At 47.8% G+C, this 25,607-nt stretch overlaps 1 protein-coding gene across 8 annotated transcripts in view; it reads right to left on the bottom strand.

Moving 5' to 3' along the window:
* Nucleotides 1-49: 49 nt before the first annotated feature.
* The window catches only part of CCDC85A (coiled-coil domain containing 85A), a 170,229-nt gene continuing 144,671 nt past the window's right edge, over nt 50-25,607 (bottom strand). For 3 of the 8 annotated variants that reach the window (XM_068675285.1, XM_068675288.1, XM_068675287.1), the window contains 3 exons: nt 15,424-15,500; nt 6,668-6,787; nt 50-286 (listed from right to left, as the gene is read on the bottom strand). In XM_068675285.1, the coding sequence (XP_068531386.1) occupies nt 197-286; nt 6,668-6,787; nt 15,424-15,500 (287 nt within the window). In that variant the 3' untranslated portion in view covers nt 50-196. Of the gene's footprint in view, nt 287-2,776; nt 2,780-3,835; nt 3,922-6,648; nt 6,788-15,048; nt 15,189-15,423; nt 15,501-25,607 lie in introns of those variants that run through there. The other 5 variants (XM_068675289.1, XM_068675290.1, XM_068675300.1 and 2 more) reach the window with 4 other exon arrangements.

The raw sequence follows: 25,607 nt of genomic DNA, 5'->3' as shown, positions 1-25,607 counted from the left end.
TACTGGGGGGCACTGCAAACCCAGCTCCTCCAAAGACCTCTGTGCAGCATCTCCACTGGCTCCCAGCGAAGTCTGGTGCAGCGCATGGAGCCACCCCGTCACCAGCTGGGACAGCGCTGGGGACACAGTCAGGTCACTGTCTCTTGCCAGCAGATCGAACTCTTTCTCTTCAGAGAGAGGATGTGCTTGGGGCCTGTTACATAGGTCCTTTATACTGATTTCCTGACAAATGTTGTCTAATTCCAGGGCACGACCCTGCAGCATCTCCAAGTTTCCTCCACACAACCTAAAGGGAGGGACAGAAAGAGAGCCCGTTAGCAGCGGGGGCGGCACGCGGCGTGGGTCCAGGCATGCATGCGGAGGCGCCCCGCGCTCCTTGCGCAGCCCATGCAGCACATGTAGGGGCAGGGGAGGGACACGGACCAGGAAAAGTGTTTCTCGAGAGATACAACATTCTTGCTGCACACGGAAAGCACATGCCTCTAAAAATGGTTAGAAATGGAGACGAATGAACTAGCACGTGCATCACCAAGGTATTTTATGCTTCAGACACAAGGCTGAGGGCATTTATAGGCCTCAACTGAAACTTGGTTCCACGTTTCCAAGCCACATCTCTTGCAGAACACAATTCAGAAGCACAAAACTCAGTCCAGAGGAGTCTAAACATTTCCAGTTCGATAAGCACAAAGAAGTTCTGCTCATTACAAAGGATTGACTTGTTCTCTTAAAATCAGCAAGGCTTTAAAAGCGTCTGTTTTCATTCGTTCTTCCTTGAGCTCACAGGAATTGTGCATGTGGTCACTGTCCCGTACATGCTTGTGTGTTTTGTCCAAATGAGATCTCCCACTCGGTAAAAGTTACCCACCTTTTTCTTAGCAGAGACTATCTGTTAGAAAGATTTCCTTCCTCTTACATCTGCTCCCATTCATGACTGCATAACACCCGCTTTACAGTTATGGAATTAAAAATGCAGAGAAATCATACCAAAAAGGAATTCTGGAACGTGTTTTATAACGACTTAAAAAGAGATGTCCCAATGAGAAGCAGGAGGATGAGCAGCTCGTGTTGTATCAGCAGGCACCTCCTCCAGGGCCACCAGGAGCAGAGGTGACCACCGCCACACTGCGCAGTGCAATTTAACATTCCCTCTGTTTAATAATCGTCATCAACTAGCAACCAGCTAAAGTAGAACTACTACTAAACCACTCAGTCCCTGGAGCAACGCTACAACGTCTTGAGAAAAGCAAAAACTGATTTCCATTGCCATTAATTATGTGTATTTTAACAGTGCCTAAAGCCCAGGAGTGAAACACAGGTTGCGTTCCCTGGCACTGAACAAACGCAAAGCAGCTGGATCCTGGGAAGCTGACACCCTGAAAAGACACAAGCCCCAGTTCCTAGAGCTGTCAAGTTAAGGCAGAACCACCCCAAGGTCCTACTGTTACTCTGTGCAAGGGATGGGAAAGCAGCCCCTTTGTGGCTGGCTTTGATGAGACAGGAGTTTCTGACGTTTGGTCACCGCCGCTCCTAGCCCCTAACCGAAAGGTGAGGCCACCTGAATGCCTCTGTGAGAAGGCACGTCGTGCAGATACGCCTTTCAACAATTTTCCTGGTCAATAAACATTAGGCAATATTTACCAAGCAGCTCATGCTGACATGAAAATAAACTAAAAGGTGACATTTCTTAAAGTTCTTTATTTCCAGCTGAACAAGTGACCCCTGATTGCTAGGAAGGGACAAAGGCACACAAGACAGCCCTGAAAAGCTGGTATCTTAAGCAGAACTGACAAGGTGGGGTCAAAGAAAACATTCGTGCCATTTTTGTGAGTAGGAAACAGAAATCTGTATCAACAACCACTTTTGCTCTGTGCAAAAGAGACCTGGATCTCGAAGGCATCACGGTAATTGTATTTGCCTCCTTTTCAGAAACACAGGGTGATATAAGCTAAATTTCTGCAGATTTATCATCAAACTCCCCTTCTGTGCTAGCAAACGTACCGTTCTTTGCATAGGCATGATAGCTGGACATATTGCTGCCACCTGCACACGGGTTTGTTTGGCCTCCACGTTGCATATGCATTTTGGATTTGCACATAAGCTTGCTTTCTTCTCAGCTCACTAGTTCAACGCTGACTTGTCACATGCAGCACTAATGAAATTACTTTGTGCTTGCAAGCACTCAAGAGAAAATGTAACGCCTGAGCATTCCTGAATGTGTTTTAAATACTTTTGACAGAATATGAAGTTCAGTACCAAAGACTTCACTCAATATTTTAGCAGAAGCCTTTCCTGAACAAGGGATATGACGTTCTCCATAGCGTGATTCACTTCTGGCTTCCTTCCAACACACCAAAGTGAAAGGATGGAGAAATCTCCCTGGAAGCCAGGTGGAAACCTGCCCCCTAACTGCAGACGGGAGCAGCTACGTTACCTGAGGGCAGCGGCAGCGTTTGATGGCCGCAGTACTTCATGTGCTGCATTAAATACTTGTGCTGATCTCTGGGCTCCCTGACTCCCCTGTACCAGCCCCACACAGCATATCCCACCTTCCCTTCGGCTCCCAGCCCCACTGAGCCTTCTGCAGCCCTGTGAACACAACTTACCAGTCGCCTGAGGAAAATCACGAAGAACCCCTCTCCATACTTAATCCAGACGTCCCTGTGCTTTGCAAGTACCTCCACACTCACTACCACATGATAAACTACCTCCACACCTGCTACTATATATTGCTATGCTCTCCTAGGACACTGCAAGTGTATAAATACAAAGCAAAAACATTCTCAACTAAGCCGTGATGAGGTGGTGTAAGTACCATATGCACATCCTGAGGAGAAAATTCCCACAGCCATTATCTTGATAAAACGTTCATAAAGAACCACACAACATGAGTTATGCATCCAAATTGCATTTGGTACCCACGAAGACTATGCACCAAAATTATGGAGCCCCAAATCAAACTTGTCATCATTCCACTGCTTTCACAGGCAAAGCGATGCTGTGGCAAATGTTTCATGCAAACAAAAACCCGCAGCACATGAAGCTGGAGCAAAACAGCGAGCTACAAACTGGAAGAAACTGTAATGAGGATGCAAAAGAGAAAAGAAACATTATAATTAGTTCATCACAACTCCACTGTTCTTTTAACAGAGACTAGATGAATATAAGAAAAAGCAAAACCAGGGAGGAAATAACCAACTATTTTAAAGGTCTAATAATATACCCATAGTCAAATCGGACCTAGATCATAAAGTTGGAAGAAAAGGCAGCGTTTCAATGCCAGCGGCAGAGCCTTGGATGGCTGGGGAACAAAGGGACAAGGCAGAAGGACAAGTATATATTTGGGATTTACAAAAATGAGTTGATAATGTCAAGTTTAGCATACTAGCATTTTAGAAGTGGCTTTACTTATATCCTGAGAACTTTTATAGACTATTAAATATGTATTAGTTAAAAAATGCTTTTTACCCATAAATTGCAAAGAAATAGCATGGGCAACAGATACGGGCCTTTAAACGCATGGGGAAACTGAGGCTGCCAGACTTCATGTTTGCCAAATTTCATTCTTCTGAAGGATAAATTCAGGTCAGCTGACTCATACAGTAATTTATCCCTAATACATTATCACACATAGAATTTTCTAATCAATACAGACCAACGTGTTAAAATTATTGTGTTCCTATTAAAACAGTAATTGCGTTACTAGAACAGTAATTGACTTGATTTCCATATGAAAACTTCAAGGGCTTGCTGTCAGCATTTGAATGAAAATACTTTGTATCTTCAGGTGTTTCCAGGCTCAATATGGCATACAAAATTAAACACTTTAAGTATACACACACACTTCTCCAGCCACATTTTTTTCTGTCTCACGGAGGCAGTGAGAAGCATCTTTACCATCCTGCTGATTTATGCTTTCCTGAGCTTCCGAGACAAGGGTATGTTTTAAAAAAGAAAAAAGGCATTGTAGCAATTTGTTTCTCAGCCACAAATAAGAGCAGTAGTATATTTAAGCTTTCACAGGTCCTTCCTGAGTACAGACATGCACATGTAACTGTCCAACTGCATTTAAAGATAATTAGGCTGATTACAGTACTCTGCATTTCAGGGCAGGAGAGATCATTAGATCTTCCTGCCTGACCTCCCAGGCATCACAGGACACTCGCTTTTCTGCAGCAACTCCTACACTTAGCCTCAGACCTTGCCTCTGATTAAACCACACCTCCCGTTAATTTGCAGATGGCACAGTGGAGCTTGCAGGACAGGAAAACCTGATGCGAGGTTTGCAGCTAAGCCTTTGCCCTTGGTTATTGGGGCGGTCAGATAGGATGTCTGGCATCACTCCATCAACACAGACCCTGGTCCGTGAAGAGCACGGACTAGCACACACACATCCCCACACACAAGCGTGCACTTTGGTCGTGCACAACTCACAAAGAGGGAGAGAAACGTACCCTGCCATACACAACGGCTGCTAACCCATCCCTGGCGGTATCGCTGGCACACAGGGAACGATCCCACAGCCACCGGCAGCGTGGGAAGGTGGCCAAGTCGCAGCCCCAGCGCGAGACTCAGGGAATTTCTTCTTTCAAGCACTCTGTGACGGATCGGGTCACAGACGAGCCTCTACCAGACGGGCTGTTTGGCTCTTTGCACTCTTTCAGCCTTGCTTCCAGCAATGAGGGATTTACATGCAAGTTTTTTTGTTTCTTTTAAGATTTTACCTTTCTTGCTGTGTGTTAGGAGACTGCATAACACCGAAGTTTTGTAACAAAGCCCATCTTCCTCCTCCCCACCACTTTTTTTTTTTTTCCCAAGAATCTAACCAGCCACATTTGTAAAGAAAACCCAGCTCCTGATTTGGGCTCATTCTTCCCCATGCATCTCATTCAGTTGCTTGAAGCACGTGGCAGCTCTGCATTCCCCAGAAAGGCAGGATCCAGCCCCCGTGCCTCTCCTCAGCAGGATCTCCTCACTGGCTGAGGACGGGCAGGTCGGGCAGTCTGTTTAGCTGACAGCTCACTTTCCATTTCAAATATAACCATATCATTTATATCTATTTCTGCCTGCTGCAATACCTCCTAGCAAACTAAAAGCTGAGATTTCACATCATATTGAACTAAATTCCATGTACCTCTTATCAATCCATTTCAGCAAGCAAGGTATCAGCCATTGTTCAAATATTTCCCTTCCACTAACCAGCTATTACAGGCTGTCAAGAGCATGTTGTTAAATGTTCCATTCAGCAAAGTGCCTTTGCCAATGGGCATTTTAAGAGAACTACAAAAGGCTTTTTCCAACAGATACATGTGCTCTCTTGGCAAAATTACTTGGCATGGCTTTTTTTTTTCTTCTAGGCAGCAGCAGGTGAAATACATGGGAGGTGCAGGCAGGACGCTGGGCGCTGCTCAGCAGCAGGGAGCTGGGTCGCACCTCTTCTGGCTGGGACAAGGCTGGCACTGCTCCCCCCGCTCAGATGCTGGATTAACAGAGGTGAGGAGGCTGTGGTGAAGCCCTGCACCCTGGTTTTATGTTACAGGAAAGGATCTGATTGCTGTGATTTGCGCACAGGGCACCTACATAAACCTATGTCCACAGGCTTCATGGAAAAGGCAACGTCACCCAGCTACCTGCAGATGATCACCATCCACACAAGTGGATGTCCAGACAAGTCAGCAGTTCTACTGAGCTCTTCTGTGCATCTCCAAGAAGCTCCAAAAAAAAAAAGAGTGAATCCCTACAGATGCCCCTTCCAGCTCTTCCCTGATGGAGTGCAAACCTCTGTCCTCCTAGTAAGCAGCATGTCCCTACGATGTCTGTGGAAGAGGGGAGTAACACCCGCTTAACCAAATGAATATTCAAGTTTAGCAAATGATGATAACACAGGTGAGAAGACTTGCGAGAAGCACCAGAAAATGATCATGTCAGAGCCCTGCTCAGGCTGCCAGGGGGTTGGATCCCTCCCCAGAGGAGCCTGAGGCACATGCACTGGGCTGTGAACTCAGCCTGGTGGTGATTGCCATCACCTGCTAAACCACTGCACCTCCGAACAGCTTGTGTAGTGTCATTAATTGCAACAGTTTCACGTTTGTCAGAGGTAAGAACTGGTGAATTTGCCCCTCTGAGTGTCTGCATTAATTGCTGTGTAGCAAAACAACCTAGGTCTGGGCAATCCAGCCCTGACTTCAGAGTAATTCCAGCTGCTCTCACGGAAATTTCAGCAGAGACCTCAGGATGACGATGCACGGCCTTCAGCCCAAAGCTCTGCTATCGTTATGAGTGTACCACGCATGCTGGCTTCATGTCTGCATTAAAGGTTTTCTCTGTACGGGTTACAGCAATCCATAGTACTTCACTGGAGAACAAGTGTGCATACTAGACGAAGTAAAAGACTTGCTTATTCAGAAAAACACCGCTTTCATCTTCCAACAAAGGCAGTGCAAAGTGATTCAGAGAGAAGCTACAGCCGGCATCGCCCCCGTGGTGCCGGCCTGCCCCCTGCCCCGAGGAACACACAGCCCACAGATGCAATGAGTGACAAACAGAAAAAACAATCCCGCTGATGACAGCAACATCCCAGTGGTGCCCACAGGAATGTTGCCAGGACAATACGACACGAGTTGAGTAACAGACACGACGTTTTGCATGGACTGTACCGGAGAGGCGTTACCTTCAGAGCATTTACCACTGATTCAGACTGCTGAGAGGCTGAGCCATGTCCACTGATGCTAGCTGGCTCGTTTGCTGAGCAGTAACTCCCCTCCGCCCCTCCTGGCATCTTAATGGGATCCTTCGCAAAAGATTAAAGACTATTTAATAAAGAAAAGGGTTGGTAACTAATTAAAACATGTTATTTTTGTTATAATGCTGAGAAGCACTGACGGCATGTTTTACTCCAAAGTCACCCTCTTTCTGTGCCACAGTAACCAACACCCCCGAGAGGCAGCTCAAGCACCACTGTTGAGCATCTCTCAAACACTCTGGCCCTCAAGGGCATCTACCTGGAAAATCAGGGCACAGCAATACAATTTCAGTATGCTTCCTCACAGAAGTACTGTGAGGCTCAGAGAGATGATTTTGGCGCCAGAGAAAGGTTTTTGAGAACGTTTAACTTCAGCCCGACAATTTTGGAGGTCGTTATTCCCACAAAAGTCACAGAACCTTTTTAAACAGTGCTGCAGAGTTTGCAGTGCGAGCACAGCCGCAGCCGAGCGGGGAAGGAGCTGGGAGCAGGGAGCACTCCTCCCCCAGCTCTGGCTGCCCTGGGCAGTGTTCCCCCCTCACCTGGGCCGGGATTTTGTCCCAAGCTCTGCCAACCCAAAGGGCTTTTTCTTCCCAGTGACAGCTTGGGAGGGTTCTGCAGGACACTGCCACACCAACACGAGGTGCCTAAACCCTTGCAGCTCAGTCACCTTGTGCCTCACAGGATGCAAGGCACTTTCTGGAGGGACCGGGGGGTAACCCGAGCGAGCTGCCTGCTCCGGTGGATGCTAAGAACAGGCTGAGCTCCGACAGCGCTGCGAGACCTGCACCCACACAGCTGCTGCCGAGGTGCTTGCAACCTGACCTCTTCTGAGGGCATCCTTCACTGTCACTCTCCATGCAGATTTGGGTTTAGAAAATGAGAAAGGTAAAGGATAAGAAAACAAACGTTTCAAAGCGAGAGAGGAAACTTGCCTTTCTTACGGAATCAAACACCGCAGGAAACATTAAAAAATAATGCAGCAGTAATTCCTGCAGGAACACATGGGAAATGCATTTCTGAAAGAAACTAATGGCAGTGGAAAGAGCCTCTGATCAGAATCAGTGCCCCCACCTGCACTCATTTGCCCTGCTGAGCAGCACACGGCACATCACACTCTCTTTGGGGGTGTCTGGAACCTAAACAATAGGAAGGATGAAGGCAGATGGGGGAGAAAAAGGGAACAGAGATGGCATGAGGCTGAATTTCACAGATCCCGTCTCCCCTGTCCAAAACAACTGTGTGAGCTGCGCAGGACTTTGTCAGGACACAGCATTTGGAAGCAGCGCCGAGGGAGAGGCACGACCCCGGGCACATCGCAGCTACTCAGCTCAGTAGGCTCGACCCCATTGCTCTGCACCCAGACTGCAGGGCTGAACCCTACCTGTTCAAAAACCCTGAAAGCAATCCAAAACATAGAATGCTACACGTGCTAAGCCCACGGAAAAGGTATCTTGAGTCTGAATATGAAACCCGCCTTGGTACACAAACTTGTCTTGTGGAGCCTCCCTCCCGGCAAGCAGTGGCTGCGGCGTGAGCCGGGGGTCTCAGCCCGGGGCTGAGCAGCACGCACTGGCACTGCATCGTCCCGCAGCTCCCCCCGGCAGCGGCTGTTACCAATTTGCTGTGATCTCTGGGGGAGCATTAGGACTCTTCTTCGGGAAGGATTTATAGATCTGTCGGTGACTGGGCAGGCTTAATGCTATACTTTGGGAAAGGAAATGAAAGAGGAAGGAAAAGGGGTAATAAAGCAGATTGGAGCAATTCTGGTTTGGGAGAATTTCCCTCAGTCAGCTTTGGGGTTTTCTTAATGAGTCAAAGCATTCTGATTTTATTTTATTTTTTACTGACTCCAGGGCCAGCAAAGATTTTATGCAATTTTGAATTGTAAAATATAAATATTGTTATCAAGATGCTGGGAAAATTGGTGCAGACTGTGTATCTAAAGCAACTTGAATTTGAGAAAATCACACTCCTGTGACTTGTGCTGCTGTCAAGAGCTCAGGACCTCCTCCAGGCACGTCTCCTCCACAGCCACTTCTGTGCCACAGGCAGCACACTTCTGTCTCCCTTGGTGAGGACGGGGAACTTGTTGTGCACACACTGCTCTAAGCAGCGTTCTCAGCACGTTGGTAGGAGACTGAAAGTTAGCACTTGCCCTCTGGATTACCTGCTTCCGTCCTTGATAAGAGACATAAGCTTTTCTTAAGAAGTAAGGCCTTGCAGCCCTGAAGCCCCATCCTGCAGCTCAGGGACTTCTCATCCCAGTGAGGCCACCCCACAAGGGCGGCAGAGCTTCTGCCTTCTTTGCAGGAAGCTTGTTCCAACGGGATGTGGCACCAGAGTGAGCATGGGGCTGTTCTTCCTCCCGAGGTCCCTCGAGTCCGCAGACATTGCAGCATTGCTGGCTGCGTTATGAGTTTCTGAGGCAGTGAAGCAAAACAAGAGGAAGAGGCACTTTGCCAATGTGGTGATGTCTGAAAACAAGATGCCTTAGGAGACTAAAGAGTGTGCTTTTCAGACCTATCCATCAGAGCTGCCGCTTGCCAGCGGGGAGTATGGCAGCGCTTATCCTTCCTGAAAAACTTGACCTGAGTTTCCCTTCTCCACCACTGCCTGACCCAGATCACATCTGGACCCTGAGCAGGACCTTGAAGACAGGAGCAGAAACCTGTTCCCTTCCTCCTCTCTGACCCCACACAGCACTTGCACTCAGCCACTCAAAGTAGGCACCCCACGTGCCCACACGTTTTGGACAGATCTCCTCATTCATTATCAAGGAGTGAAGCTGTGGAAGTGGGACTGAATCAGCCAGAAAGGATTAAGTCATGGCTCCATTGACTTTAAACATCGTGAATCATTCTGAATAAACAAGGCTACACAAGGTCAACATCAAAGAATTGACTTTTTTTGCTCACCCTACACTGCCAGCCTTCCCTACTGCCCCTGCCTGGCCCTTCTGCCCAGGCTACAGCAAGCTTTGGACATTCCTTCCTCTGAGCCTAATGTGTCCTGTGTGCAGGTTATGGGGCTGCAGAAAGCACCGTCTGAAGCAGGTAAAAACCACAAAACATCCTCCGTACATTTTGCCACAGAGATAAGAGGCAGAGAAGTGCAATCACTAAACATGCACATCCATTTTCTGTTGTAAGTAGATCTACAAAACATCCAGTGCCAATATGCAACTCTTCGGTGAATAGGAAGCACAGGCAATCTGACTCAACCCCATAATACCACATTACAAAAAAATCAGATGAATGGAAATCCAGCATCTCCTTGCACTGCCTGCGAAATGTTAGGGACGCTCAGGCCATGCCCCCACAGCGCCAGAGGCAAACCCTGCGCTGGGCCCTGCTCGTGGGCACAATAAAGACCCCTGTGTAGAACAGGGCACTCTTTGATGGAGGGAACTAACCACGAGCCTTTCTTCTCGAGCCAGTGGACAGCACCGTATTTTCAGCCCATGCTGTTGATACAGACAGTCACGAACCAACACTGCTGCAGCACGAAGAGTGGCTCGAGGGAGGGGCAGCTCATCCGCCAGCCCTGACAGAGGGGGAGAAGGAAGCACACTGCTTGCTGCCTGACTTGCCGCCTCCCCACGGCACGCAGGGATAGATAGGAGAGAAAAAAACATCCACAACTGCCCCAAGGACACCTGCAGCCACCTCTCGACGCCTGGAGAAGACACAGCTCCCCTGTCCACTGAGCACGGCTCCATCCCTGCACCAAAGGAGACCTCAGCAAATGCAGCCGCCTCGTCCTGCACCAGCCTTTTATCCCAGAGGCAAGTGGTTTCCTGGGGAAGTACATCCTTCCTGCTGCGGAACTGCCAGCCCGCTTCAATCACCACCTGATTTTCAAAGCTTTTTTTCCAGTTTCCCCAGCCCTCAATTTCCCTGTTAGCTTGCAAAAAACGAAAAAAGGAAAAAAAAAATAAAATACAAGCTGTATTTGTTAGCTTCTTTCAAACAGGCAGGAGAAAGGGAAAACAAAAGTGATAAAGTGCAGCGTGGTGCTCTGCTGAAGGACTAACGCACCAAGCAAATCAGCAACGATTTTTCTAGGGAACAACCCCGTCAGCTTTAAAATGCTGTGGTTATTCATGGCAAGCCCTGTTCTCAGACCACTGCAGGGACCTCCCCTTGTGCATGCTGCCACCCAAATCCACGTGTCCTCGTGGCACACCCCAAGCTCCGACTGCCAAGGGGCCGAAAGGGACCTGTGAATTTAAAGCAGGGATGCCACGACATGAAAGCACAGGGTGGAGGGATGCCGTTGATTTACTTCCAGCAAATATTTGATGACGTGATTAGTTCAGTGGGTGTAACTACCCTTTGGTTGAAGGATTCTCTGTTCTTCTACACGCTGCTAAAGGGAGGAGATAACCGGCATCGGACTGTGCGTGACACAGATCTTACACACGCACAAAAGCACTAACCAAGCGGTTCCCAACTTTTAATTAGATTCGTAGCTAAAACCAGGCCATGCAGAGGGAAAATCAAAAATACAGATCTCAGCAAAAAGGGTTTTGAAAGATTTGGAAATGTAGGTTGAAATAAAATGTAATACTCTAACAGAAGGGGGAAGAAAAAGGGAAAGCATTGGAAATGCTTAAAAATAAACCAGTGTGTGCCTAAGGGTCATGCCTGCTGTTTCACACTTAAATACACAAGGACTGGAAACGGCTAGCAAGGACGCAGGAAGGAAAACAAGAAAAAAGAAAAAGTGCCTGAAGCAACGCTGGAAAAGGAGCTGCAACAGAAGGGGATGGAAAAGCACCAAGACTCCTATCAGGAAGAAAGAGGAAGCAGAGGCAGAAACGTGCCCGTGAAAGGGAGCAGAGCAGCTCAGCTCCAGCCGGCACCACCCCTGCCCTGTGGCTGCGATGTCCCCCCGTGCATTCAGCATCCTGCGGGCAGCCTCCAGCCCCACGGACCCACACGGCTTCTTTGCTCAAGAGGCCATGTGCTGGCGGTACTTCTCCCCTTCATTAAGAGGTCCTGCTAAATTACTAGGACGAGGAGTTTGCCGAGGGAAAACATCTCAACTTTCCATCTCTACCTTGTGCTCCCTCCTCCCATGAAGCAAATACAAACTGAAGCAATTTAAGCTGGGTGGCTTGCCAAGAATACCTTCTGCAAATGCATTCACTGTCATTATATGACAGATGTCCACATTTCCGTAACGTTTCAGCTGAGCTTATCAGCCCTGAAATACTATCCCTCAGAAAACCCAGGACTATCTTCAGCTAATTGCCATGTGGATGCCAGATCCCAGTCTCCCTTCCAGCAGCGTAAGGCAGGGATAGCAGCTACGCACCACGTGCGGTCTGGAAGGCCTCTCCTGGTTTCAGTTATCTGGAATTATTTGCCCTGGTAACTCAGCTCTAGCACAGCCCAGGGAGCCGTAACTGGGATCTGAATCCATTGTTTGGTCCTTACGTATTTTCTTAATTATCGCTGGGTATCTTCATTACCATGTGCTCCGCAGCCTGTTCTGGCTGCAGCACCAGCCATACCATCGTGCAGCTTTTTGGCTGTCAGCAGCCAAACAGCATCGCTGGGGCTTTGTGTCCATTTCGAGGCAGCCGCAGAGCCCTGGGCTGCAAGGAGCCGTTCCTGCCCTACTGCCAGGGGGCACTACTCTGGCCTGAAACTCGTCCAGCAGAACAGACACGTCGCTCAAATCCTGCTGCCCCTACACGCTGCTACCCACACCAGTGCTTGAGAAGCACCAGTGCGAGCTGCGTGCTCTGCCCCTTGTCTCCCACCTTGGCATTCTCACCAGAAAACCCAGCTGTGTGCCATAAATCTTGGAAAGGATCTGTTTTATTGCACAAAAAAAAAAAAACTATTTGTGGCCAGAAACCAAAAGGGTCTGGATCACATCTTGTTATAAGCTATCTGGGAGGGAGGAAAAGAAAGGAAGAGAAGACAAGAACAGCTAATGGCTGCCCTCCCCAACCGAGCTCACCTACATCCATCTGTGGCTCCTCACAACTGCTAACCCATGTTTCTATGCTATAAACCATCACCAGAACAGCTCTGCAGCATGGGAAGACAAATTGACAGGCTTAAGTGAGTATGTGCCCTTTATACCCTTCCTGTTACCTGATTAAACTAAAATATTGGCTGAGAGGTGGTGCTGCACCTCCCCGGACAAGGAAGTCCTTCAGTAGGGCAGAGCCAGCTGAGTTCCCATTCGAACGGTGATGGCACCACTTAAAACCATTTCCTCTGGAGACGTTCTTGCCACTAAATATTAATAAAACCTTTACACTAGAGGTCTGTGGGGTTTTGAAAAGAGAACTCATATGTATGGGTTGAGAGAAGCAAAGCAACATACAGGAAGAAAGAACCACGGTGAAGTGCAGCTGGAAGGAGAGGTTTACCCGAAGTAAGTGTGCCGGTGCATTTTCATGGGTGACATGAGCAGAAAGGGGGGAAAAGAAAGGACACAAACGAGAGAGGAGAGAAGAAAAGCATAGCACAGGCTAGGAGCTGCCCCCCAGCAGCCCTGCACCTCCCACAGCCCCTCAACACCACCGCTGGTGCTGTGCTGACAGCCGGTGGCACCCTTACCGGTGACACTGAGAGGCTGTGGCTGCATAAGAGCTGTGCCAAAAACCTTCTCCAGTTGTGCAACTTGCCTCCTATTCTCAGCTTTGATTTGTCAAAGCGCTCGGTTTGGCCTGAAGCCTAACGGGCTCCCATTCCTCCCATTCAGGGGAGCAGAACCAGCGCCAGGAGCTTTGGCGTTCCCACCCCGTGTCCCTGCATCCGTGGCGGGGCCGACGAGCCGACAGCTGGTCGGGGTGGTGGGCACAGGGACGGCAGAGCCCCAGAAGGAACTCATGCACAGGTAATGCTGGCATAATGGATAGCCAGGGCAGAATAAGCCTGATGTCTGTGTGCCTTCCTCTCCCCAGAGCAATGCCTTTCTGCAGGAGGAACAGGGAGTGAGGTGTGCTAGGCACTGTGAGCCCATGCCACTCGTTATTCCTCAAAACAAGTGTCTGGAGACGTCAGGAAACTTCAGCACTCTACCTCAGATGCTGGTGCCAACAAAACCAAAACCAAACAGGACAAACTCCAGCCTGAGTATCTAAACCAAAAAGCAGTCTGTGAGCCTTGGCCACCCGCTTCTTCCCCCGTGAAGCCCCACAACAATCATTTTGTGTTTCAGTTTTCACGGGCTATTTCACTATTTTCACAAGCCCTGTTTTCTGGTTTTGGCATCCCATCTAAGGTTTTCAATGAACTCAACATGCACAGCGAGGGTGTCCCAGTCTCTGGCAAGATCAGGTAACACATTTCACGGGGCTCCACCTGAGCACCTCAAACCCTAGGCAAATAAAACACGAGGTCACTTGTAAAAAATGTTGCCCACAGAGAAATGTTCTGCACAGTTTATCCCCCATTGCTGTCCCAGACCTAAACCAAGGCTCAATGCTATTTTTCATGTGAGTTTGTTGACATTTGCCCTGAACACCTTTTTTGACAAGAAAATAATATTCTTTATCACAGGATTAGCCTTTGCCTTTCAACTGAAGACTGTCTAGGTGTTAATGGTAGACACTCAGCTATTCTTTCTGTCCTTCTTTTCCAGATCAGCAAACGAGGGCGCAGAGAAGTTACATAAATAGCTTGTGGTTGCATAGCAAGTCAAGAGCAAAACCAGAGCTGTAGAGGCCCTTCCAATTGTCATACTACAGGCAAGAAGAAAAGTTGACTTAAAATTTGCCCAAGGGAAGGAACTGGTTAACCCAGCTGAAATCTACCTAATGGACTGGCATTTGGGCTGATACACATCGATAAATCTGAATCCGTGGATTTTACTTCTTACTGCATTTCACTTTTGTCTTGAATTTTACATTCAGATGACAGTACTTTAAGTTCAATAAAAAGCACTTGTGTTCTTCAGACCAGTATCTTCATTTAAATTAGTGTTTGATTTAAACAACATGCAACTTTTTTCTTCCAGTGGGCAACTTCATTTGTAGACTTTATGGATTTTCCTAGGGATTACTTAATGAAATATGGTAGAAATACGCACTGTTATGTATGCATAAAGATATATATAAAATTATAAGTGTCTTTGATTCACTCTTACAGAACTTCTACATTTTTATTTTTAAAAACATACCGGGAAAACGTTTAACTTCAGATTTGCTTATTTATCTGATTTAATTTCAGTCTTGTGTTTATATATCTAATATATTCTCCAAAATATTGCTAATATAACTCAATTATTATTAAAACATTTGTTTTTTACAGCAAAATATTTTGGTTAACTATAAAAAACACTGGATATTTTAAATAACAAGAAGATCTTGCAATAAAACCAGAATGTAAGGGCCCAGATCACTGTAATTTTCAACCCTTAAATTAATTTTCAGCTATGAGTAGTGGCTTCTAGTGAATTTTTCTTAGCAAGGTATCAACACCTGCAAAGAAGAAAAATGAATGAAAGTATTGTCACAGTCTTCAATAAATACACCCCTCAGTCACAAGCGAGATGAACAAGAGATGTGAGTGCCTTTGATTCCCCACAGGCTCAGCCTGAGTGTTCAAATGCAGTAACGTTAAATGACCCGTGATCCTGGTTTCATCCCAAGCACGCAGACTCAGGCATTGCTGTCTAGCTGCCAGCTACTGTTCCCACCAGCAGAAGTCACCCACCTGGGGCAGCATGCGATTTTCCTCCTCCAGCTGTCTTACTCTTGCCTCCAGCTGCCTAACATAGGACAAGGTTGATTCTAAAATCAAAAAGAAAAAAACTCGTATTATCCACATAGATCGGCTTGTGCATCCTGGTGTCAGAGCCTGCACTGCATCGCCTCGTACGTACAGCAGATTCCCTCTCAGATACCTGCTAATTTTCACCTCTGCTCCTCTTGAGAGCAGTGTAAATAATCCTGCCCTCTGTTCACTGGAAACCTCACTGACCTGCATCAGGAAATTTGGTCACCACAGAGAGTGACTTCCCTTGGATACAAGTATTGAAAGATCATCTCAGTGTTCCCTTCAGCAGCCTTATTTCCCTCTTGACAATGAGTCACACTTAGTCTGCTTCTTCCCAAGAGCAGGTCCATGATCCATCCCTAGAAGCAGCTGAGAGCTTTCTCACCATTCATTTCTTGCATTACACAGAGTTTCTACTATTAAAATGCTGTACCTAAAAGAAACACACGCCTGAGAAAGTAACACGTGCTGCCTGTAAGAGATCTCTCCTCAGTCCAGAAGCACTGCTGTGACTCTCCCACCTCCTTGCCCACGGCTGGCAGCCCACCATGCACTCACGCCTGATCCGAGGAGCCCCCCAGCCTCTCCGAGATGTCCGTTCTCTTGATGTATTTGTGCTCATAGCACTGTGCAAACAGTAAAATTGTACCACTGATGACCAGTGCTGTGGAATCCACAGCTATTGGGGCACCACTGTCCCTTGCTACGAAGCTGCACAGAGCAGAGCTGCCATCTGGTTCAAACTGACGGAGGAATTTGGGCACCGCTTCCCTCCGGTGCCTAAATCACCATGCCAGCCTGCCCATAAAGTTAAAGCAGGGAAATGAGGCCTCGTTCACTGCTCTTACAAGGCCGCAGTAAGCTAAAATATGCACACCCAGATAGTGCACGGGAATTTACACAACAGGAAAACAACATGGGAATTTGTCGAAAATGATTAATACACAGCAAGGCACTGGATTTAAAAAAAAAAAAAAAAGCACTGTATAACAAAAGGCAGGGGTAATCTGAGGCTCTGCTGCAGAAGGATTTCCATAGCTGGTGCTGGGTACATCTCCGGAGAGCCACTAAGCCCAGTTTGGATGAGCACTTAGAAGACGAACAGCTTATTCAATTAACTCCATACGACAGGGTCCCTCCCACCAAATCCGCCTCCTTCCCAGCAGCAGCACTTCTGGGAGGAGCTGCAGAAGCTCCCTCGCTATTAGGGCCATTAGCAAAGGCAACAGCTCCCAGCACGTCTCATCTCTTCTCGCTGCTCTTTTCCACAGAAGATGGCTCCCGTGGAGCCACCTTTTTTTTTGGGGGGGAGGAAGGGGGGCTGAAGTAGGTGCTCTCTGTGGCACGAGCCATCTCTAAACCGTGGCTGGTTACATGGCTGCTGCCAAGGCAGCTCGGGCCTGGGCTTCATGCTCAAGCCCAGCTTCCCAGCTGTGCCCACCAGCCCTCTTCACACAAGTCCCCACCTCACCTCTTAGTTTTTTTGTCATTTTCTGTTACCATTTATTCGCCCTCGTACAGCACAAAGCTCTCAGCACAGCCTGCCTCGGTTTTGTTTCTTCACGTGTGTGGTGCAGGCTAGAGCTGAGGCCTCTCCCTGCTCCTCAAGTGACAGCGCTGCCAGGTCACAACGTCACTGCCAGCTCGTACCAGCTGGGGATGGGGTCCAAAATCTCCTCACTTGTTAACCCTTCTAAAACATGAAACATGCATTGAAATCGTTTGTAACCTGATTAAAACTGAAAATTAGGTCAGCTCCGAGAGGCTTGATCTAGCAAATCCTTATTTATGTGAGTATTCTTGACACAAACCAAATGCATATATATTTCAGTAGCTGTTAATATATTTATGCTGTGATGCTATGAGCTTAGAGGAAGAACTAAGTAGAGAAGGCAGCCAAGGACATAAGAGAGGGATGAATTGAAAATACAGTGAAACACTGTCACCACTGAAGGCAAGAACAAAGTTTCAAAAAAAGAAATGTTGCCTCTTAGAAGTATTTATAAGAAGGACTATATGATCCAAATTCGGAATCAGCCTGGAGACCAACAAGGAGCAATAAAGAGCAAATCTTAAAGCTGCCATCCAGGAAACGGTTACCTGCTGCCACTCCCATCGTCATTCCAGGCAAATTTCCACGGGACAATTAAGCCAATCAAAACTGAAGCAGAATAAACTGGTGATAGCAACACTTCAGCAGGAATACGTATCTGAGCTGAAAACAAAGGTCTCCCAAGGGGAGAAGAGTACAGAACTTAGCATCACGTCCATAACAGTAATGTTATTTTACAATAAAGCATTTAATAAAGTGCTACAAAGTGCCAGGCATTCACTGCTCTGAAACACAACCTGCACAAACAAGATGATTTTTAGCTGATGCCATTAGTCATAAAGCTTTTGTTGTACCATTCCCCAAACAGATTTACCCAACATTGCTCATTTTCACAGAATTGCAAGCACACAAAGGCCCTGCCTTATCTGCAGATTGCACCCCGAGCCGTAGGCATGCCTGCAGATCCTTACAGATACACCTCCACACACGGGTGCTGAGTTTCTTCTGCCCACAACACAAGCAGCGAGGAACAGCGTATGCATTAACAGCATCCAAGCCCAATTATTATGTTTCTGAGTGATGGCACAGAAGCTGTCAACTACGTGGAGATCGAACACATCTTCATCAAAACCAACAAACAACTAACTTGGGCCAACATCTACACCAGACCTGACCACAGGCACACGATGCTGCAGTAGCCAAACGACCAGTTTCACCTCCTGTGGGCTTCCTGGCTATTATTTCTGCTCTTTCCCATCTCCCTTTGCTAGGCACTTCTACAGAAGCAGCAATTTTAAAGAATTCCCACACTTATGAATGGATTCCTATCAAGCAAACTTCCCTACTTTAGCTTCCCGTGCTCTGAGTGTAACTGAAAATGTGCTCGTTGGCCAGTGCTTCACTCCCGGGCTGAAACTAAAACTCCTTCCAAAGGACTGCACAGACGGTAATATCTTGCTTTTAGGAAAATTCAGCGACAAGCTGCCCTTTCTCCATATCCATCACTCTAACAGCTTATTAGAGAACATCAATATTTACGTAGCTGATCTCTTTTTCTGTTGACAGCCACACTCTGGAAGCCAGTAGATATTTTTAGGTTATGTCAAATCTTATCAAACCCTTCTGACGCTGCCAAGGGCATGTTTGTGCCTTGGCTTTGCCCATTTTTGCGCGCCTGCGCCTGCTCTCAATCTATCAAGTCATTCGTAACATTCTTTAAGCTAGATTATCCTCTGCTATTTTAGAGTGGTTGAGGATGTCACACGGAACTCTCGGTTTCTAAGGACGCTTTTTTTTCTTTCCTCCTGGGTTTGGGTATTTTGTTGGCTTTTGTTTTTTCCCCTATTAAGGAGAATTACAAAAGCGCTGATCCCTTGAGCAGTGCTCACGCATTCAGATGTTGGGGTACGCCGAATTACAGAGGCAGAACGCTACCAGCTCAACCAGGCTGCCCTACCAGGGCGCCTCCTGCTAACCACCAGTGCTGCCGAATTAGCTGCCAGTTCTGTATTTTCTCACACAGTCCTGATAGCCCAGCTGGGGAAAGTGCTGCGGGGCTGCGAGCAGCACGCCCGGTAGCTGACAGGATAACCGAGCCGTTCATTTTTCTGCTGTTTATGTGGAGCTGCGTACAACAGATAACAAAAGAGCATGATGGTTATTATGCCACCTCCTGCTTCTGTCTATTGCAAACCAAACAGTACATGACAAACCCGAATTATAAAACATACTGATGGAAGTGAACAGCCAGCAGGCTTTGGCTCTCCCATATTCCCTGTGCCCACGTCTGACCCAGAGGAGCAGCAGCACGTTCCCTGCACAGCCAGGACCACAGCAGGGCCCAAGCCCCCAGCATTGCTGGCTCCGTCCTTGTCACCCCGTGGCTCCTGCACCGGGCACCCGCATGCCCTGGGGCCGAGCTGCGAGCCCTGCGCTCGCGGCTGGTCTAAGGGAGAGGGCGAGGAGCTGCTGGGCCCACAATCAATCAACATCACTTGTCCAGCTTAGGGCATCTTCACATTAGCACCTTCAACTTTGGAGACGAGTGGCAATACAGTGGATAAGCAAACCACACAACCCATAGAAAACAGAGAAAATCCTCTGAGCTGACAAGACCTGGAGGCTGGAGGTACTGGGAGAGAAGAGCCCTGGAGAAGCAGCAGCCGGTCCTTACATCTTCATGGCCAGAAAATGGAAAAATATGATTTGACGAGGACGCAAACACCGTCTCGCTTCTGTTAACGTCAAGATCTTCTGCTTCAACTGGCTCAGCTAATTTGGTATTCATGCTCCTAAAGGAGGTCACCAGAATCCGGGGAGCTGTCACATCCCGATACGCGTATTTTAAACACACACGGTATAAACGAGTGAAGCTGCCAACAATTTGCCTCAGCAAAGAACTCAGCACGTTATGTATGGGGATACTTTGATGTCTGGCAATGCAGGTTCGGTTCAGGTAGACTCAGCTTCGACACAGAAAGTCGTTTGCTGTTGCTGCCCCTGCCCTGTGTTGGCAGTTGCACATCAGATCAGGGTTTGGTCGTTCAGATCCACACCCGGCATCCTGCGATGAAAACAAAATAATCTTTCAACAAATGGAAGATGAAAAACCAGGCTGCGCAAGGGCCGCTGTCAGCCCTCCTGTGATTAACTGGCAGCTCCGTACATTTCTGAAAGGGTTTCCATGCTAACTGGGGAGCAGATTCAACGACACGTGAAGTATCTCCCTGTCCTATAATTCCTAGTCGTCTGATTTAATTACTTCAGCATTAATATTCATGACTGAAACTTGTTATTACTGCAATCCATCCCCTTTCAGCTACTTTCAATGTGAGGAAAACCCCACTAATGGCTTTACCCTAACTCACCTTTCCTCCACCTGCGTTTCTCAATGGCTGAAGCTGCTCCACGTCCACACCAGCAGCGTCCAGCCTCCGGCACTGGCACACGGCAACTTCTGAAGGTCACTTTTAGCCCTGTCTGCTCCGATTTGCTGCTGTGGTTGCACGCTCAACGGGGATGTTACGTAAGATGAGTGCTGGAGAACTTCTTATGAAAGAGGAGCAGAATTCCCCTGCAGCCCGGCAGTGTCAGGACCAGTGCTGCCACACGGACAGGGAGAAGGCAGCCTGGGCAAACTGTTCTGAAGCTCCCCGAAAGTTTCTTGCCAGCAAACAGAGTGGTGTGAACACTGGGACAAGGTTTGCATTTCTCACAACCACTGCTGTCTGCAATTCTCCCACGCCATGCTGAGACTTCCTGCGATTATGGATCCAGCCCTTCCCCGCTCCTCCCTGTAATTCAAACTACAGCTCACTACGCTTAGCTCAGTCACTGAGGATTTCGGGACGGAATCCTTGCAAATTGAAAAACACATTTGTGCTAATTCACACAGCCTAGGTGCAGTACCACTCCCCCACCTCGTTTCGCTGTGTGCCGTGTTTCCCCGTTTCAGGGCACACTACACTCAGGTGTGCTAATTATGATATCTCTGCACCAGCTATTTTTACCCAGATTTCACATGAAGGTAGCGTTTCCTGATTTGCAGCAGCTTTTAATCACAGATGACCTATTTACTGCAATAAGCAAATACTGCCCGTTGCCTTGAGGCAGCCCTGGCCATGCCTTTAATGATTCCTCGATGCTGCCTGACTCAGAGCATCGGGGCGTTCGCTGTATCCAGCGGGTCGGGGCCGAGCAGGCTGTGGTGCAGGCATGTCCCACATCAGGCACAGGCTTTGCTTTGCTGCGGCAGCACCGAGGGATTTGCTCTTGCCAAAGGCACCTGAGGAACACCCCTAAGGTCACCCAAGTGCTGTCTGTGACAGGGCTACTGAAAATAAGGGGTTGACTCCCACTTAAGAACTTTGCTGATTTAGTTTTGCATTTGTTGGAGGTTTTGTTGCATGTTGAGCTTTGGGGTGCATCAAAGCTTGCAGCTGAATCCATTTCCAAGAAAGCTCCAGTTTGAAAAACTCCCCCAGAGGATTCAGCTGCGGGAACAACTAAAAATGACATCAAACATCAGACATCAAACGCCTCTAAAGCTATCCATAGCACTCTAGCTAACAGCTGGATAATGCCGTCACGCTAATGGTCTGCTGTAATGCTAGCCTTGGTTTGTTGGGTTTTTTTGGAAACTAGAGGTGACAACGACAAAGCTTTTCTCCCTGGCCAGCCTGAGATCCTGTTAGCTCCACTTCAGCCTGTGCTAAATGCATTTGCCGTGTTATTGATGAAAACTGAGAAAAATCAAATCCATTATGCTATTACTAAAACTTTTCCCACCGGCTGTTAGCTTGCTCTCGCATCGATCTCGTGTGTTTGCGGCCGGTGGGCACGCAGACAATGAGGGAAAATCCAAAGTTTCCCAGCAACAGCCATGCCTGGGCAAAAGGCAGAGGCCCAGGGGGTCGCAGCGCCCGAGGCGCTGAATACGTGTGCTGAAGGACCCTCAGCATCCCCGCAGCTCTCCACAGACGCTCACGGGCACCCTCCTGAGGGCAGAGAATTTGATTTTTCAGGCCCCAAGTCACCAGAGGTCAAAGAAATACAGAATGGAGAAAAGTCAGCTTGGCGAGGAACGTTAGCATTGACACAATAAGCTCTGGTTAATAAATTGCATTGGCTTCCGCTTGCAGACCTGTGGTGGAGGCCAAACCTGAAAACTGTGTCAGCAGAAATTCCAAATCAGGTCAAACCCGGGGATCCTTTTTATGCTCATCCACTTCAGTCAGGAGGTGGTTATCCAACCCCTACACTCCCTCTTCACAGGTAACTATCTGTGTGACTCAAAACCAAATTCAAATGATGTCCACGAGAGAGCAAAACCAGGAACTACACAGCCCTAATACAACCATTTATCAAACTTTTTGTGGCTTCTCCTACTTTGAAGCATTATAAACCACTGCTGTGCTGCTAGAATCCAGACGGCACAAAGGCTTTGGTAATGCAGCAGGCCGGGCAGAGTAACATTTCCATTTAGCAAGCGCAGGAGGGATAATAACTGACCCAACCAAATGAAGAAATCGATTCTGTAACCAATGTCAGAGAGGAGAAGGAAGAGGAAGGAAGCAGCATGCACAGTGCCAAGACACTAAATTTAGACCAGCTCTTCCTGCTGCTCTGCCCGTCCCCGAGGACACAGAGCCTTCGTATCCCTCATCAAACCTCACCCAACCTGAGCGCAGAGTCAAAGTACGCAACCCAACTGACAAGCAAGCTTACGCTAGCAAAGTTCTGCACAAACACCCCAAAAATATGTCAAGCTGCATGAATTAACCAGGCAAGCTAAGGGACTAATAGCCCCAATACTCCTACTATTTACTTCGTCTCCAAACTACACAAAAAAGTAGAAATATAAGAAATATAAATGCTTCTGCCCTTTGATCTCAGCCAGTGCTGAAGCAGCAGAACAGAAGCTCTCTCTCCCACCCGCAGCTTGCAGATACCCACGGCAAGCATTACGGTCCTTCGTTAAGAAAACCAAGTCCGTATGTGGTCTGTATGCCATAAAGGGGAGAAGGAATTCAACATGCTTACAGAAAGCCTTCACTTTATTTGGAACAGAAGACCTCAGATTTTTGTCACCATATTGTGGTGGTGAAAGAAACATGTCCCAGTACTTCACAAATGAGGAGGGACATCATCATTATAATGCTAAGGCGCATCACTGTTCACATACACATACAAGATAAATAAATGTATTTGGTAAATAGTGATTAACTGCAGAGATGCTCCTCTGCAACGCTGGAAGCCCTGACTTCGATTCTCAATTGCAGAACGGAGAAGGAAAAAAGAAAACGTACTATTTGTGCTTATTGCCAGAGCTGTAAACATTTCCAAGAATGCCTTCCTAGCTGTGTTAAAAGCTCTGCCAATACACAATTTCAGCTCGGAATAGTGAGTCAGACTTTCTAATGAGCGCTACAGCCAGCCCTGAACCTCAGGGCCGCCTCAGCCTCCTGCCCATGAGGGATGGCACCCCGGGGCCTGAGGCTACGCACAGCACCCACTGCAGGCACAGCAGGGCCAGGATCTGATCCTCAGCAACCCAGTGCTGGTCCTCAGCCAATTCCGGCAGCGCTGCCACTTCATTAAACAAACTGAAATGTCAGCGTGAGCTTTCCTTCAGCAGCCCTAACCCTGTAAACCTCGAACATGGGACACCAGAGCACCACGCTCTGTCTGCAGTGCTACAGCTTAACCAGGGGTATCACGAAGAGGCTGATGGAGTGTTTGCACTTCACTACATTTCCAAAACATTTAGAGGACTCAAAGACACCTCCAAGCAGCCCCGGAGAGAAGCAAGCTGTGCACAAAACAGCCTCTGCCCTCGCTGCCAGCCCCCGGCGAGCCCCTCAGGAAGCGCACTGTGAAACAGGAGGGGACGCTACGCCACGCCACACCTCGCCTGCTCCTTTTGTTAGCTTTCAAGTGCCATTTAATTCCGTTTGGATGAAATCAGCCAAACAGAGGAGGTACTCTAGAACCTGAAGATGGTAAATAAACAATTGCGGTAATTCTGCAGGCTCTCAAATCACCTGCACCTCCCGTTGGGGACGGAGCACTCTGTTCCCTAGTACAGGGGCTGCGACATCCACGCGGAGCTCTGAAGCAGTCAAACCCGAGAGCTCCCACAGCTGCTTATCTGAACCATCTGAACACACCACAAATATTTCAGACAAGGTCTCCTTGTGGTTTACTTCCCGATTATTTCGCTAACGGGAAAGCAGTTTACGTACTTCCTCTGCTCAAACACATAAATAATGGAGCACGGCTTTTGGTTACGCAGGCTGTTGGAAAGTGCCAGGTGAGAAGGAAACCCCACTGAGATTTGGGCAGAGCAGCCTGTTGCCAGCCCTGGGACCCCAAACCTGCTGCCGTGCCCCGCTCAGCACCACACCCCCCTTCTGCTGCCCACTATAGCAGAAGGATGAGACAGACCCCAGAGGTCAGGGCCGCGTGTTTGCGTGCGCACCTGTGCGCTTTGCCACATCTTTATGTTCCCTTTCTGCCTGAGAGTTACTGGGATTTCATCCAGGCCACATTCCAAAGGTTGGGATGGTAGGGATTTTGTCTTTTTTGTTGCTGCGTGGTTGTTTTTTTTTAATAGGATTACAAAGGCTAAAAGTGTGCTCCTTCAACTGGCCAGAGAAAGACAGAGAAGAAAACACGGCCATCCTCCTCTCCCAGCAGCTGCAAAATAGGATTGTATCTCCTGAGACTTCCTAGAATTAAGACAGAAAGATACAATTATTTTAGAGTCCTGTGCAATAAAAGACCTACGTGTCTGTAAGTATAGACTGAAAGAAAGCTACGGGTAAAACAGCTGGGGGGATTACAAATCAGATTATATTACATATCTGTGGCCACTGCAATTCTTATTAAAAAGACAACTAAACCACACTACCTACTATTACATTACCCTGGGTGAGCTCAGATGCCGTGGTGCTGAGGGCAAGGAAGGCAGAGTAAGTCCGTAAATGAGCTGTCAGGGTAGGTGCTGTAACAAGATGCAGACAGCATCCTGAGATTTCTGAAGAGAATTCAGAAACACAGACAGGCTTCTAAGGTTAGAGAAATGCCACTGAAACAATGCAGCCTGGCTTCCTGCCTTGCGGAGGCAGAGGAATTTCAATAATAATCCCAGGAACGCCCAGTTTCCTTTTCTCTGCTGGAAGTGGAGAAAGAAGGAGGCTGGAAGCCTTCAAAAGAAGGCTTTGAGCCTTTTCTCCTACCTGAAATTTTGGCAAAAATGGACAAGCAATCTGACCAGAATTAAGAACAACATTCTTAACGGGGCTGGGATGTAAATGTAAGAGCAGAGTTGATACATTCTTGCAGCAGGTTTCCATTCTCCATTTCCGTGGCATTACGAAGCATGCCCAGCAGTTGCAATCCATCTGCATTACTTCCTGCCATTCCGCCCTGCTTTCACGTCCACGGAAACAGCAGCAGACAACGTATTTCGCCCAACCTCCAGCGCTTCGTTTACACCACGCCGTGCACAAGGACTCAACAGTAACTTCCAGCCTTAACCAAGACTTAAAAAAAGAAAAAAAAAAGA

The sequence above is a fragment of the Anas acuta genome, chromosome 3 (genome assembly GCF_963932015.1).
Source record: "Anas acuta chromosome 3, bAnaAcu1.1, whole genome shotgun sequence".
Classification (NCBI taxonomy): Eukaryota; Metazoa; Chordata; class Aves; order Anseriformes; family Anatidae; genus Anas; species Anas acuta.
Note: the sequence above shows the minus strand (reverse complement) of the source record. Positions and strands in the feature narration are given on the sequence as shown.